At 42.4% G+C, this 16,908-nt stretch overlaps 1 protein-coding gene across 5 annotated transcripts in view; it reads left to right on the forward strand.

The window, feature by feature from the left end:
• The window catches only part of Syn3 (synapsin III), a 457,540-nt gene that overhangs the window by 84,628 nt on the left and 356,004 nt on the right, over positions 1 to 16,908 (forward strand). For all 5 annotated transcript variants that reach the window (XM_063263103.1, XM_063263102.1, XM_063263105.1 and 2 more), the window contains one exon: positions 16,008 to 16,099. In XM_063263103.1, coding sequence (XP_063119173.1) covers positions 16,008 to 16,099 — 92 coding nt within the window. The remainder of the gene's footprint in view (positions 1 to 16,007; positions 16,100 to 16,908) is intronic.

The following is a 16,908-nucleotide window of genomic DNA, read 5'->3' on the forward strand; positions in this document are numbered from 1 at the left end:
TGAATACAGTATAGGATGGATGCATGCCTCTTCCTCAGGAGTCCCAAAGCCTTAGGAACTGAACTCTACTCCTGCGTTCTACTCTGTCTTCTGCTGCATCTACCCATGGGCCCAGTGTCTCTACAACAGATGACATTTCATCATTCCATCACCCCTTTGCCCCATGTCCTCAGGATTTCCTTCATTGACAGTTATCTTGAGCTTTCCCCCTACTATCTGTCCAGAAATACCTTCCTGATCACTTTGATCCATAACCCATGGCAATGCAGTTCCTAAAAACAAATTACTTAGCAGATGTGGGACTACTTGGCCACAGGCAGCTTTCTCTTGAGGAACAAAAGCAATAGAGTGTGTATATTGTAGTAGGGCATTTATTAGATTGGCTTACACAGTAGGCCTAGGAGCCCAACAATGGCTTTCTGCATATTGGAGAGGCCGAGAACCTGACAGCTACTCAGTCTGCAAAGCTGGCTGCCTTAGCAATACCAGTTCAGTGCCAGAGGCCTGGAAGCTCACCCAAGAATTGCTGATATTGAGTCTGGTTGAATGGATGAAGAACTGAGATCTGAGGACCACAAAAGATGGTGGTAGCAGCAATAGATGTACTTGCTCAGAAAGAGAAGGCAGAAGTGGGACACTACTTTCTCCTCAGACCTCTTAATACATGGACTGACCATTGAAATACACCCACTTTGAAAGCTGGCTATCCCATCGTTTAATCTTCTCTGGAAAGGCCCCCAGAAACATGTGCAGAGGAGTGTCTCCCAGGTGGTTTCCAAGTCCTTTGAAGTTGATCACCAAGACCAAACACAGCCTCATTCACATTCAAATTATGAGAGTGATAATTTATTAAAGAAGTGGTTTTGAATACCTACTGTGTGCCAAATCCGACTGGAAAGCAGTGCGCAATCCTCAGTGAAACATGTTCTTGCTTGGTGTACCTTTGTCGTGAGGGTTGCTATCATAACAGATTTGGTGGTGAGAGGGGGAGGCCAGTGAAGGGGGAGAAACTGAAGGATCCTGGTTGAGAAAGAGACTATATAAAAATGAAAGTGCCCATGGAGATAATTGACTGCTCCAATTATAGTTATCTAGATTAAAGATAAAGAAAATTAAAGCCAGGAGAGAATGAGACCATAGCCTAGGGTCAGTGTCAAATTTTATTCTTCAGCTCTAATCCAGAGCTCAAGGCTGATCTCTCTGCATGTTCTTTTTTCCCTTTCTTCATGCAAATGTCAAGAAGGCAAGCTCAGGTGTCATTGGCATCAATGTTGCAAAGCTCTCCCTGCGGCTTTGTAAAAGAATAACAAAGTATGCACAAACCTGTTTATGCTTTATACAACCCACCTTCAGATCAAAGAGTTAGCACCTACCTTTCTTTTTTTTTTTTTTTTTTTTTTTTTTTTTAAAGATTTATTTATTTATTATATATATAAGTACACTGTAGCTGTCTTCAGATACACCAGAAGAGGGCATCGGATCTCTTTACAGATGGTTGTGAGCCACCATGTGGTTGCTGGGAATTGAACTCATGACCTCTGAAAGAGCAGTCGGGTGCTCTTAACCGCTGAGCCATCTCTCCAGCCCCCAGCACCTACCTTTCTTAATGATGTCCCCAGGACACATCTTAGGAATGTGTCATACAGTTGTTTTCTCTCCTAAGATAAGAGTTCCAACGGTTCTGAACATTTTCCAACGTAGCATACTTACTAGGAGGGGCTGGAGAATTAGCTCAGCAAGTAGGAATGTTTGCATTCAGAGGCCAGGATACACATTAGTTAGTTCACATCCCTTTGTAACTACAATTTCAGGGGATTTTTTTTTTAACCTCTTCAGGCACCTGCACAGAAGTAATCAAACACACCCAGAGAGACACATAAAAGTCAATAATAAAATAAACTTTAAGAAAATAATGGAGGGGCTGGAGAGATGGCTCAAAGGTTAAGAGCATTAGCTGCTCTTCAATTCTCAGGACCCACAAGGCAGCTCACAATGGTCTGCAACTCGAATTCCAGGGGATCCAGCTTCCACTCTCATACAGACATACACACAAGCAAAACACCAATCCACATTTAAAAAATAAAGAAAGAAATCATCAGAAAAGAAGGAAGAGATTAAGGAAGGAAGAGAGGAGGAGGAGGAGGAGGAGGAGGAGGAGGAGGAGGAGGAGGAGGTGGTGGAGGAGGAGGTGGAGGAGGAGGAGGAGGAGGAGGAGAGAGGGAGGAAACAAACTCTTCTATGTGCCTGTGTAGCAAGAAATAGATAAAAAGTAACTCAGTTCATCACAAGAACATGGGCTTATACTGCCAGGAAGGCAGAAAAGAAGTTAAGATGTTGCTTTTTGAGAGCTGTGCTGAAACTTGAAACTTCACGTATAAAACGCAAGAGATTTCTTCCAGGGTGTGTGAGCATGGCGGTAGTGGAAGATACACACAATGGCCCTTAGTAGAGAGGGTGACTCAGTAATGGGAAGACTCGCTCCCTCACTTAGTCACCTCCTCTCCCCTTTAGAGACAACATTCAGTTGCTAAGGATTGATGGAACATAGCTGACGCTAAGGAGGAGTTCTTAGCGTTCATTGACTTTTTAAGAGAAGTGGATCTTTGAGAGGGCTCACTGCAATAATGGGCAGATACAAAGAAGAGCATACATAGTAGAACATGCAGTGGTGAGTCAGCCATATCTCTGGGGAAGCATCTCACTAGTTTGCCCAGGACAGAACCTTTAAGGTCAGCTGGTGGCCTGGTGTCTCTGTGTGTATTATAGGATGGACATAGAATGCTACATCTTGTCTGTAGATTGAAAGGACAGAAAGGTCACCCTAAATGATCTTTGTATTTTCTTCTGTTTGGGTGGCTTTTGTCTTATACGTTGGTGACTGCCCAGACTCCCTACAAAGTGACAGTAACAGAGACAACTTGAAAGACTCCAGGATAGACACAGCAGAATAGGATGGAGAATTTAGAAGTAGCCAAGCCTGCTGGCACAGGTTTGTGACTCCAGCTACTTGAGAGGCTAAGGTCACAGGATCACAAGAACAAGACCAGTCCTTGGACTACAGAGTGAATTCAAGACCAGTTTGGACAACTATGTGAGACCTTATATCCAATTTAAAAACTAGAAGAGATATAGATGTAGTCCAGTCGTAGAACACTTACCTAGCATCTTCGAGATCCTGAATTCCATGCCTCATATTGCCACAAAAGAAATAATTTGATGTTTGGCAAAGGTACTATTGAAAAGGGGGGAAAAATTAAAACAAAATCAAAACAAAAGGAAAAATAAAACTTACCAACAAAACCCATTCATTTCAGCCAGTGGTGGTAAAATGCTGCTTAACCAGATGGGAAAATGAAAACCTGAGCATTAAAAGTTATTTCTATGTGGATTAAAGAATCAAATTAGAGCTTCTAGTAAGAAATATGGCATAATGTCTATATAATCTTGGGTTAAGCTAAGTTTTGAGCTAACAATAATGAAAAACTAACAATAAAAAGATCATTAAAGGGGTCCCCATTGGAGGAGTTAGAGAAAAGATCGAAGGAGCTGAAAGGGTTTGCAGCCCCATAAGAACAACAATACCAACCAACCAGAGATCCTAGGGACTAAAACACTACGCAAAGAGACCACATGGACTGACCCATGGCTCCAGCTGCATATGTAGCAGAGGATGGCCTTGGCAGACACCAGTGGGAGGAGAAGCCCTTGGTCCTGCCAAGGCTGAACCCCCCAGTGTAGGGGAATGTTAGTCAGGGAGGTGGGAAGGGGTGGGTGGATGGGTGGGGGAACACCGTCATAGAAGAAGAGGGAGAAGGTATAGGAAAGGAGGTTTATGGATGGGAAACCAGGAAAGGGGACAGCATTTGAAATGTAAATAAAAAATCCAATAAAAAGTAAAATAATAAATAAATAAAAATAAAGATCATTAAAGCGTAGTGTCTGTCCTTTGAGAGACTGCACCCAGCAGCTGACTAAAACAGATGCAGAGACCCAGAGCCAATCATTGGATAGGGCTCAGTGATTCTTATGAAAGAGTTTGGGGAATAATTGAGGGTTCTTAAAGAAATAGGAACTCCACAGAAAGACCAGTAGTCAACTAACCTGCATTCTTGGAGGCTCTTGGAGACCAAACTACCAACCAAAGAGCATACACAGGCTGGACTTAGGCCCCCTGCACAGACATAGCAGATGTGCAGCTTGGTCTTCCTGTGGATCCCCCAACTCTAGAACAGGGGCTACCCCTAATGCTGTTGCCTATCTATGGAATATGCTCCCCTAACTGAGCTGCCTTATCTGGCCTCAAAAATGGAGGATACACCCAGCCCTGCAGAGATCTGATGTGCCAGCGGGCAGGGGATACCAAGGGGACCCTCTGCCCTCACAGAGGTAAAGGAGAGGGGACAGCGGGAGGGGCTGTGTGACAGAGGAGCAGGAGTGGGAGGCAGCAGTCAGGGTGTAAAGTAAACAAACAAACAAATAAAAATATTAAGAGATCATTAAATTATACTGTGTGTGTTTACTTGAAATCATATAGAATATATATTTATAATTTATTAATTTTTGAAATTTTCATCCTAGGATGAGTTTGAACACATAGATGACAAATTAATAATAATTACAATCAGAAATACAATTGTGGATAAGACTTGATCGGATACCTCACCAAAGACTATATCCGAAATTCTAGTTAGCACCCAACAAAACTACTCAGTGCTCCTAATCATCAAAGAGGTGCACCACACCAGAGCAGGACTGTTCATCATCCTAGTTCCAAAGCATGTGTTAGTCCAGGAGTACCTCAGACCTATCCAAAGACTGGAGAATCTGACTCATTTCACAAGGTCTTCATTTACACTTTAACCAGCAAGCACATGAACAATTCCCAGGCGCGTGTGGGTTCTGCAGTCTGTTAAACCTACTTGTTTTTGATATGTTGTCCCTTCCCCTTATCCCCCAGCCCGGGTTATTTCCTTTAAGAGCTATTGGCCACAGACTTATGGATCCCTCCTCTTTTTCTGTGTAGCTCCACCTTGAGAAGAAACCCCCCCCCCGGGTATTACACACATGTGCTTGCATGGGCGCACGCACACACACACACACACACACACACACACACACACACACACACACGTCACTTTGGGACTAGGCACAACCTCTCCCCTTGAGGCTAGAGAAGTCTGTTCATTTAAGGGCATGGAATCTGCAGGCAGGCAGGTAGGCAGGCAAACAGCAGGCTCGGTTACAGCCCTTGCTTCAGTTGTCTGGGGGACCTTCATGAAGACCAAGCTGCTCCTCTCATATGTGCAGGGGTCCTAGGTCCAACCCAGGCTCCCTCTTTGTTTGGTGATTCATTCTATGGGAGCTCCCAAGGGTCAAGGTTAGTTGACTCTGTTGGTCTTTCTGTGGAGTCCCTGTCCTCCTTAGGTTTTTAAGTCTTTCTTGAAAATCTTACATAATAAGACTCCTTGAGCTCCAGCTAATATTTGACTGTAAGTCTCTGCATCTCTTCTCATTGGCTGCTGGGTGGAACTTCTCAGAGGACAGTTATGCAAGGTACCTGTCTGCAAACATAACCGAGTATCTTAATAGTGTCAGGGATTTGTCCTTGCCCATGGGATGGGCTTCAATTTGGACAGTCATTGATTGGCCAACAACTCAGTCTCCACTCTGTCTTTGTCCCTGCACATCTTGTACACAGGACATATTTTGAGTCGGACCCTTTGAGAGTGGGTGGCTGGCCGTATCCTTCCACTGGGAGTCCTGCCTGGCTACAGGAAATGGCACTTTAGGATCCATATCTCCTACTGCTATGAATCTCAGCTAGAGTCCCCCCCTTAGATGCTCTAAGGCATCTCCCCATCAAAGGTCTTCGGCACCTCCTAGGGATCGCCCCCACCACCAATCTCCCTTCTCTCTCCCCTGCCCACCCTACATATGACCTTTCCCCCCCAAGCCTGCACCCTCCCCTCTCCTTCCCTTGTTCTAACCAGTCCCCTCCTTCCATTGATCTCTCATAGCTATTTTGTTTCCCATTCTGAGAAAGATTCAAACATCCTCCTTTGTGCCCTCTTTGTTATTTGGATTCTTTGAGTCTGTGGACTGTAGCATGGTTGTCCTGTACGTTACGGCCAATATCCACTTATAAGTGAGTACACACCAAGCATGTCCTTGTCGGTCTGGGTTACCTCACTCAGGATACTTCCTAGTTCCATCTATTTGCCTGTGAAATTCAAGATGACCTTGTTTTTAATAGCTGAGAAGTATTTCAATACATATATATATTGAATATATTATATATATACATACACACATATATGTGTGTGTGTGTGTGTGTGTGTGTGTGTGTGTGTATCATATTTTGTGTATCCAGTCTTCAGTTGCGAGACATCTAGGTTGTTTCCAGTTTCTGGCTATTACAAATAAAGCTTCTATGAACATAGTTGAGCAAGTGTCCTTGTGGGATGGTGGAGAAATTTTGGGGTATATGCCTGGGAATGGTATTCCCAATGGTATGTGCCCAGAACAATTCCCAGTCTTCTGAGAAACTGCCAAATGGATTTCCAGAGTGGTTATACAAATCCACACTCCCACCAGCCACGAAGGAGTGTTCCCCAAGCTCCACATCCTGTACGTGCTGCCGTGCTTTGAGTTTTTGATCTTAGCTGTTCCAGTAGGGGTAAGATGGATTTTCACACTTGTTTTAATTTGCATTTCTCTGATGTCTAAGGATGTTGAACATTTCCTTAGGTGCTTCTTGGCCATTTGGGATTCCTTGGTTGAAAACTCTGTTTAGCTCTGAACGCCCATTTTTAAATTGAGTTTTATGGATTGTTGATGTCAGGCTTTTTGAGTTCTTCATATCTTTTGGATATTAGTCCTCTATCAGATTTGGGTCTTTTTTCCACATTGTTGAAGGTTTTACTTTTTTTTTTAAGAGAGAGAGAGAGTTTAAACCTTTGTCTCACTTCTACATTTTTAATTATTTTTTATTGGTTATTTTATTTATTTACATTTCTTTTATGATATTTTCTTCTTTTATTGAATTTTTATTTACATTTCAAATGTTATCCCCTTTCCTGGTTTTCCCTCCATAAACCCACTGTCTCCCCCCTGCTTCTATGAAGGTTCTTCCCCACCCACCCACCCACATACTCCCTCCCACCTCCCACTCTAACATCCCCCTACACTGGGGTATCTAGCCTTCATAGGACCAAGGGCCTCTCCTCTCATTGTGCCCAACAAGGCCATTCTCTGCTAAATGTGCAACTGGAGCCATAGATCCATCTCTGTGTACTATTGGGATGGTGGTTTAGTCCCTGAGAACTCTGGGATGTCTGGTTGGTTGATATTGTTCTCTTTATGTGTTTGCAAAGCCCTTCGGCTCCTTCAGTCCTTCTTCTAACTCCTCGATTGAGGACTGCATTCTTAGTTCAATGGTTGGCTGCAGGCATCCACATCTGTATTGGTCAGACTCTGGCAGAGCCTCTCAGGAGACAGCTATATCAGGCTCCTGTCAGCATGCACTTCTTGGCATCTGCAATATCGTCTGGGTTTGGTGTCTGTATGTATATGGGATGGATCCCCAGGTGAAGCAATCTCTGGGTAGCCTTTTCTTCAGTCTCCGCTCTACACTTTGTCTCCGTATTTCCTCCTGTGAGTATTATTGTTTCCCCTTCTAAGAAGGACTGAAGCACACACATTTTGGTCTTCCTTCTTCTTGAGCTTCATGTTGTCTGTGAATTGTACCATGGGTATTCTGAGCTTTTGGGCTAATATCAACTTATCAGTGAGTGCATATGTGTTCTTTTTTGATTGGGTTACCTCACTCAGGATGATACTTTCTAGTTCCATCCATTTGCCTAAAAATTTCACAAATAATAGCTGAGTAGTATTCCACTTGTGTAAATGTACCATATTTTCTGTATCTATTACTCTGTTGAAGGACATCTGGATTCTTTCCAGCTTCTGGCTATTATAAATAAGGCTGCTATGAACATAGTGGAACATGTGTCTTTGTTATACATTGGAGCATCTTTTGGGTATATGCCCAGGAGTGGGTACTCAGGTAGTACTGTGTCCAATTTTTTGAGGAACTGCCAGACTAGTTTCCAGAGTAGGTGTACCAGCTTGCAGTCCCACCAACAATAGAGGTGTGTTCCTCTTTCTCCACACCCTTGCCAGCATCTGAGTTTTTTATCTCAGCCATTCTAACTAGTGTGAGGTAGAATCTCGGGGTTGTTTTGATTTGCATTTCCCTGATGACTAAGGAGGTTGAACATTTCTTTAGGTGCTTCTCTGCTGTTTGATATTCCTCAGTTGAGAATTCTTTGTTTAGCTCTGTACTCCGTTTTTTAATAGGGTTATTTGGTTCTCTGGAGTCTAACTTCTTGAGTTCTTTGTATATATTAGATATTAGCCCTCTATCAAATGTAGGGTTGGTAAAGATCGTTTCCTAATCTGTTGGTTGTCATTTTGTCCTATTGACAGTGTCCTTTGCCTTACAGAAGTTTTGCAGTTTTATGAGGTCCCATTTGTCGATTCTTCTGGAGCTGAGGACTGAACCCAGGGCCTTGCGCTTGCTAGGCAAGTGCTCTACCACTGAGCTAAATCCTCAACCCATTTGTCGATTCTTGATCTTAGAGCATAAGCCATTGGTGTTCTGTTCAGGAAAATTTCCCTTGTGCCCATGTGTTCGAGACTCTTCCCCACTTTTTCATCTGTTAGTTTGAATGTATCTGGTTTTATGTAGAGGTTCTTGATTCACTTGGACTTGAGCTTTGAAGAAGAAGATAAGAATGGATTGATTTGCATTCTTCTACATGCTGACCTCCAGTTGAACCAGCACCATTTGTTGAAAATGCTATCTTTTTTCCACTGGATGGTTTTAGCTCCTTTGTCAAAGATCAAGTGACCATAGGTGTGTGGGTTCATTTATGGGTCTTCAATCCTATTCCATTGTTCTACCTGCCTGTCTCTGCACCAATACCATACAGTTTTTATCACTATTGCTCTGTAATACAGCTTAAGGTCAGGGATGGTGATTCCCTAAAAGTTCTTTTATTGTTGAGAATAGTTTTCACTACCCTGGATTTTTGTAATTCCAAATTAATTTGCAAATTTCTCTAACTCTATGAATAATTTTGATGGGGATTGAATTGAATCTGTGGATTGCTTCTGGCAAGATGGTCATTTTTACAATATTAATCCTGCCAATCCATGAGCATGGGAGATCTTTCCATCTTCTGAGATCTTCAGTTTCTTTCTTCAGAGACTTGAAGTTCTTATCATACAGATCATTCACTTGATTGGTTAGAGTCACACTAAGGTATTTTATATTATTTGTGACTATTATAAAGGGTATCTTTTCCCTGATTTCTTTCTCATCCTGTTTATCCTTTGTGTAGAGGAAGGCTACTGATTTGTTTGAGTTAATTTTATACCCAGCCACTTTGCTGAAGTTGTTTATCAGCTTTAGTAGTTCTCTGGTGGAACTTTTGGGATCACTTAAATATACTATCATATCATCTGCGAATAGTGATATTTTGACTTCTTCCTTCTAGTTTGTATGCCTTTGACCTCCTTTTGTTGTCTGATTGCTCTGGCTAGGACTTCAAGAACTATATTGAATAAGTAGGCAGAGAGTGGGCAGCCTTGTCTAGTGCCTGATTTCAGTAGGATTGCTTCAAGTTTCTCTTCATTTAGTTTAATGTTGGCTACTGGTTTGCTGTATATTGCTTTGTTTAGGTATGGGCCTTGAATTCCTGATCTTTCCAAGACTTTTAACATGAAGGGGTGTTGAGTTATGTCAAGTGCTTTCTCAGCATCTAATGAAATGATCATGTGGTTTTGTTCTTTCAGTTTGTTTATATAATGGATTATGTTGATGGTTTTCTATATATTAAACCATCCCTGCATCCCTGGGATGAAGCCTACTTGATCATGGATGGATGGATGATTGTTTTGATATGTTCTTGCATTCAGTTTGCTAGAATTTTATTGAGTATTTTTGCATCAATATTCACAAGGGAAATTGGTCTGAAGTTCTCTTTCTTTGTTGGGTCTTTGTGTGGTTTAGGTATAAGCGTAATTGTGGCTTCATAGAAGGAATTGGGTAGTGATCCATCTGTTTCAATTTTGTGGAATAGTTTGGATAGTATTGGTATTAGGCCTTCTATGAAAGTTTGATAGAATTCTGCACTAAACCCATCTGGTCTTGGGCTTTTTATGGTTGGGAGACTTTTAATGACTGCTTCTGTTTCTTTAGGAGCTATAGGGCTGTTTAGATAGTTTATCTGATCCTGATTTAACTTTGGTACCTGGTATCTGTCTAGAAATTTGTCCATCTCATCCAGATTTTCCAGTTTTGTTGAATATAGACTTTTATAGTAGGATCTGATGATTTCTTCGAATTTCCTTGGTTTCTGTTGTTATGCTTTCCTTTTCACCAGTATTAAAACTGCTATTCAGAAGGATTAACAAAAGTCATTGGCTAGTTCATTGAGTAGCTTATGTATCCATGTGGCTTTGTGAATGCACATGAGTTTGTACCACAAGGTCTCAAGTGTAGCATTTTTTAATTATGTAAAAGACAGGGAATACCCTTATAGAAGGGGAAGGGGAGGGATTAGGGGGATGATGGACAGGAAACTGGGAAAGGGAATAACATTTGAAATGTAAATAAGAGATACCCAATTTAATAAAAATGGGGGGAAAAGACCATTGGAGGAATATTTGGAGTAGAGATGTAGAAAATTTAAGTCATTCTTTTTTAAAAATTTTAAATTATTTTAAATATTATTAAGCAGGTAACTGCTGAATTACAAAGAGAAAGGGATAGAGACAGAGAAAGAGACACAGAGAGAGGCAGAGAGAGGGAGAACGAGACTGTTTATGTGCAAGTGTCCGTGTGTCTAGTGAGACGGCAGAGCAGCCTACGGACAACACAGCCTTTGGAGGTCTGTGGCTTTGCCTGCAATGCTGAAAATGCATTCATTTCTCAGTTATTTTATTCGTGTCCTAGGGTTGCCTTGGAAAATGTACACAAACTGGGAGTGTTATTAGAACAAACTTCTCCTAGATCTAGAAGTTAGATGGTCTACATCAGATTTCAACAGGTCCTCTCGAACCCCAGACTCTAGGGGAGAGTCTTCATTGACTCCCTCTGCCTTCTGGTGTACAGTGGCCATCTTTGCTCATGACTACATCACTCTAGTGTCTATCTCCATCTTCACATGACTTCTGTATGTCTGCTTTCCCCAGGGTTTGCCATTAGAGTTACAGTTCACTTAAATCCATGATGATCTCCTCTTCACATGTTACCTTAGTTACATCTGTGAAAAATCTGTTTTCTGAAAGGGCTCCCTAAGGTACGAGGGATTGGGACTTGGCTATATGTTTCCTGGGAATAACATCTGATCCACTGCAGTCTCTATAGGAGCAATGTGATTCTTCCAAGGTGACCATTGTTTAAGATCCTACGACAGGGACCAGTGCTTGGTACCTCCATGTGTTCATTTCCATTGCTGTTGACGTTTTAGATGTTTTCAAAAGTTAAATACTGAGCAATTCCTTTTCCTTTGCCGTCTTAACTCTCTGTGCTACAACAGAATCTTCTTGTCCTATGGTGCAGGCACTCACCTTCTCAAATTGTTTATAATTCATGGTTTGGGAATAATTCTAGAAATTCAAACCTGAAAAAAAATGAACCTCTGAATTTTCTTTCAAACCCTGAATATGTCTTTTATCCAGGAATTTCTTTTTTCCTTTGGGCAACAAGACAACCCCAGGTTCTACACCCATCTTGGTTCATTCTTTTCCTTCACAAGTCTAGTAACCAGCTCTCCTGTTTTGCAACTTCCTTTGAACTTCTTTCTCTGCCACACACATGCACTAGCTTTTTTAAATTCTCTGTGGTGTTGCCAATTAAGTATTCTGAGCAATCTGGAGCAGAATTTGGAAGACATCTGACATAATAGCTATGTTATTACCACAGTTTACCAGTGTGGGCTCATTAGCAACAACCTTTTCTTTTCACCTTGACACAACATAATGAGGTTATTAATTAGAGCAAAAGGTGTAAGTGCTCTTGCTTTCCCTTATTACCATCTGGAGAGAGGGCTGGGACCTTTGTCACAGTTCCTGATAAATTGCTCTAGGGTGATACATTAGATGTTTACAAAATGATATTTTCCTTCCCTAAAAAAAACTTTTTCTCTTTTAAATGGTTTTTAGGACCCAATATTAATAACTTTCCTGTTGCTGTGCTAAAACACCACAACCAAAAGTGACTTACAGAAGAAACAGTTAATTTTGACTTATTGTTCCAGAGGAATAAGTGTCTGTTATGCAAAAGGAAGTCATGGCAGTAGGCAGGCCTGGTGACTGGAGCAGGAAGCTAAAAGCTCACATGCTCAACTGAAAGCATGAATTGGAGAGAGGAAACTGGAGATGAAGTGAGTCTTCAAACTCACAACGTCCACCTGCAGTGACAGACTGTGGTTAGCAAGGCCATACCTCCCAACCCCCTCTCCCAACAGTGCTACCACCTGGGGACCAATTGTTTAAATACTGAGACGAGAGCCTCAATCTCATTCAAACACCACAGTTCCCATGATAACTCAAGCAACAATGTGGCCTCATGCATCCTTAGGGAGAGGCAGTAGAGGGTAAATGGTCAGATGGAAAGTCCCTTAGAGCACACTTCCTGGAGTCGAATCCTGAGCATTGCTGCCCTTTGGGTGGCATCCTGCATATATCTAATCTCTCTACCTCCATTTCCTTACTTGGACAAGTAGATTTATGTGCATGAAATGCTTAGACCAAAACCTTGCATACAGTGAGCACTGAATATATGTGAACAGTTATTTTGATTCACTATATCTAAATAAAAGCTTTTGGCTGTTCCTGTGAATAAGGCACTTTGGTATTATTCCCTGTAAATGATTCCACTTAAATTAAAAGGTGGCAAAATCCATATGTTGACAAAGAGAACACTGCCAAGTGTGGATGGATACCTTCTGTCTATCAGGAGTATCAAGTAGATCCCCGCAAACAATACAGACAATTCAATTACCATTACTCTTGGTCAACCACCAGAACAGCGTGGTCAGAACTCATTGCTGGAGACACCATACACTTTGATCACAGAATAAGAGAAATCAAGCTGATGCCAGCCTAGAAGCTTCCTTCCTGCTGAATAGCTTTCACCATGCCAGAAGTGCTGTACAGGTTGTTGAGGGAGAGAGAAAAGTCATCAAAAGCTGTGAACTCTGGGAGATTTAATAGCAACTGGCCTGGTAAGCTATGTCCATCAGTGCACTAGTGGCATGAAAGTTATGTGAGTAACCCACTACTTTCTGTTTGGATTTAAGGCCACTACACAAAAAGGAACTTACACCTGATATTGAAATCTTGCCAAGAACCCATGGCTGGCAAGCTCACATACCCTAAAGTTGCCCTGTGATTAATTCTGTTATTCTGCTCAATGAAAATTACCTCAAACTGCCTCACAAATAGTTAACCTTATATCCACAAGTTAGTGAAGCTTTCACCCCTCACTAGATAGGACCCTTATTAGAATAGACATAGCTTAACACAGAGTTAAGCCATATTCCATCACAATTAGCCAGATTCCAGAGATTAAGTGTGTGTTGAGTGGCCAGGTCCACATGGGACATTTGTATCGCGGTTCCCTGAGGTGGACATCATGGAAGTGTGGGCGGGAAGATTTTAAGACTGGTTCTGCTGTGAAAATATTTCTGGACATGACAGGGCCATGCTACTCATGAACACACAGGAGCTCTGGCCGCCTGCATAAGACCTACACAAGATCAAGCCAATCAACATTACAGAGTGGGTGGGGGAGAGATTCATGAGGACCACACCTGGAATAGAGCTGTTGGGACTGGATGGCTGCTAAGGGAGTACAGTTTTCTTCCAAGTGTGGCCCGTGGTTGGCTGTCCATGCTCCACTGACTGCCCCTATATCCATGTGTGTATGGACAGCTCTAACTAGATACAATGGGTTATAAACTTATAAATAATGAGGAGGATATGAGGTTGAAAGGGGCATGTGTATTGAGAGTCTAAGAGAACTTAGAGGAGGTAGATATGATCAAAATGCATTGTGTACATGTACAGCATTTTATTTTAAATTTTATTTTATTACTTTGAATTATTAATAATTATTAGCATTTGTATAAATCTATGGCATTGGGTCCCTTGGAGCTAGAGTCTCAGGTGATTGTAACTCGACTGAAGTGGTCATCTATTCATCCCCATATATGACATTCTTAAAGAATAGATAAAAACAGTTACACTTTTTAAAAAAACCGATTTAAAATCCAATCACGGTACCTCAGAATGTGATCTTACTTGGAAAGAGAACCTATAAAGAGGTCGTCAAACAAAAACAAGGTCATTAAACTGAGAATGTAGCTATATGATTGATGTCCTCATAAATACAAGGACTTTAGATATAGGACAAACAATGAGAAGAGACTCAGGCGGAAAAATGGTGCTCTTCAAGACAAGGAAGGGGTCTAGAGTAATTGCAACACTTCCCGTCTTCTTAAAAAGAAACAAACCCTACCAGCACCTTGACTTTGAACTTTCAGCCCAGAACTATAGAGTAAGTTCCTGCCACTGATGCCACCCATCAGTGGACCCTTATTACAGTATTCTGGGACTCTGATATGAGTAGTTATAAGAACATGTCTATATCTCCAGGAAGCATCCAGTGTGACCAGAGATACATGGTATTCCGCATAGCTCTGCTTGAAAGTGATAGAATTTCACTAATGCCTTAAAATACAAAGGTACACACCTAAAGCCGATGACAGGAACATCAAGAGTGCTCTCCCTCTCTCGCTTCTGTCCCTCTCTCTCTCTGCCTCTCTTGGCGACTATGATAACTCATTCTCTCCTTCTTCTCTGCTCCCTTCTCTTCTTCAGCTTCATCCATTCTGGTTTTCCATGCTTCCCTAGTTCTGCTAGCAATAAATTCGATCCACGTAAAATCCAGGATTGTGCATTAAAGATGCACACCAACTATGGGCTGGGGCTGTAGCTCAGATGTTAGAGTGCTTGCTTGGCATGCACGAGCCCTGGATTCCATTCCTAACTATATCGCATCCCTTACTACAACTATTGTGGTGTGTAGTCTGTACTTTGGGGACTTAGAAGAGAGAGATAGAAGGATCAGCAATCCAGAATCGTCTTTTGCTATGTAGGGGGTCTGAGGTAAGCGTACATTCAATATAGGCAGCCCTATAGCAAGAAACAAAACAGAGCAGAAAGATACAACCCCCTACAAACAAACTGCATGTCTTGGCTTAACTTCTCAGCTACCTCTATCGTTCCATCACCATGCTCCAGATGCCTGCCCTATAGCAAGAAACAAAACAGAGCAGAAAGATACAACCCCCTACAAACAAACTGCATGTCTTGGCTTAACTTCTCAGCTACCTCTATCGTTCCATCACCATGCTCCAGATCCACTGTGCCTATAGCAACGCAGGCATGGTGCTTCACTGTAGCTGGGTGTGTGGAAAGGGGGAGGGGCCGCTACTAAGAAAGAGAGGCTGGGGCGATAATTTGAGGAGTGTCCTGTTTCCAGAGCCGTGTAAAGAGAGGCATGAGGCTGATGAACTGCACAGCAAATGACTAACAGCGCTAGGGAACCCAGCCTGTTAACATTTGGGATCTTCTAGTCACAAAGCGGTTTCTTCTGCTTCCAAGGAGGCAGGAGAGCTGTGATCATGACAGTGGGCCCTTGGAATCAGAGACTCATAGTTTCCAATATGGTGTGTTCATCATGCGGTCCTGAGAAGGTCACCTGCCTCTCTGAACCTCAGCTTCATTTTGAAAACAGAGATGTGTATTCTGTTTCTAAGTTTGAAATGACGCCTGGTTATGCACTGGATAATATACAAAGCACACCGTAAACACCAGTGTCCTATACTGGTGGTGTTTGACGTCTTCTGCTTTTGTTTTGCTTTCTTCTCCAGGCTGAGTTCTCTGAGCTGAACCTGGCTGCTTATGTCACCGGAGGCTGCATGGTGGACATGCAAGTTGTGAGAAATGGCACCAAAATTGTGCGGTAAGCAGACCTGAGGCGCAAAAGCCATCTGAAAAGTGTATATGAGAAACCTCACAGCGACAGCTCCACACCTGCCTACCTGGTACCTGCGGCCACTTTCAGGTGCCGTGTGTACATCTCTGTGCCAAATGAATTCCACAGAGCCCTCGGTGCCCCTGTAATAGAAATTATTAGTGACACAAAAACATGGGAAGCAACTGTGATGTCCAGAAATCAGGCTTGGGCTGAAAAGCATGGGTTCTGGTCATAGAGCTGTGATCCTATTCTGCCTGTATTTGGTTCCTTTTGCTCTCTGTTTCTTAGAGACAAGGTGGAGATAGAAACATTGCAGCCAGGAGCTGCTGAAGTTTCCACAAACTCGTGCTTGTAAAGGTTGCCTATCCATAGTGTAAAAGGCTGGCAGAAAGAATGGAACCCATCCCAGTAACACAGCAGACTAAGCATTCAGAAAATCCCCTCCAACCACGGCAGAAGCAAAAGCCCTGGTTATCAGATTTTCCCAGAGATATGTGTAGGATGTGTGCTGAGCTGGAGAGGAAATGAGGGAATTCTTTGGAAGTCAGACGTGATCAATACACATGCACAGGAGAGATAAACGTCGCATAAATGCTGTCCTATGTGTGAGGCCCTGGGATAAAAAGATGCACAGGCTAACGTGTGAAGGTCTATATGGCCAAGAGGTGACGTTCAGACCTGGACAAGTAGGAAAAGCAAAAGACCTGGTAGGAAAGGCACATATATTTAGCATCTTGTCAAATGGGTATTGATGTGGATATCGAGCTAGGGGGAGGGTATCAGCATTCTGCAAG

This window comes from Rattus norvegicus, chromosome 7, assembly GCF_036323735.1.
Source record: "Rattus norvegicus strain BN/NHsdMcwi chromosome 7, GRCr8, whole genome shotgun sequence".
NCBI classification, from domain to species: Eukaryota; Metazoa; Chordata; class Mammalia; order Rodentia; family Muridae; genus Rattus; species Rattus norvegicus.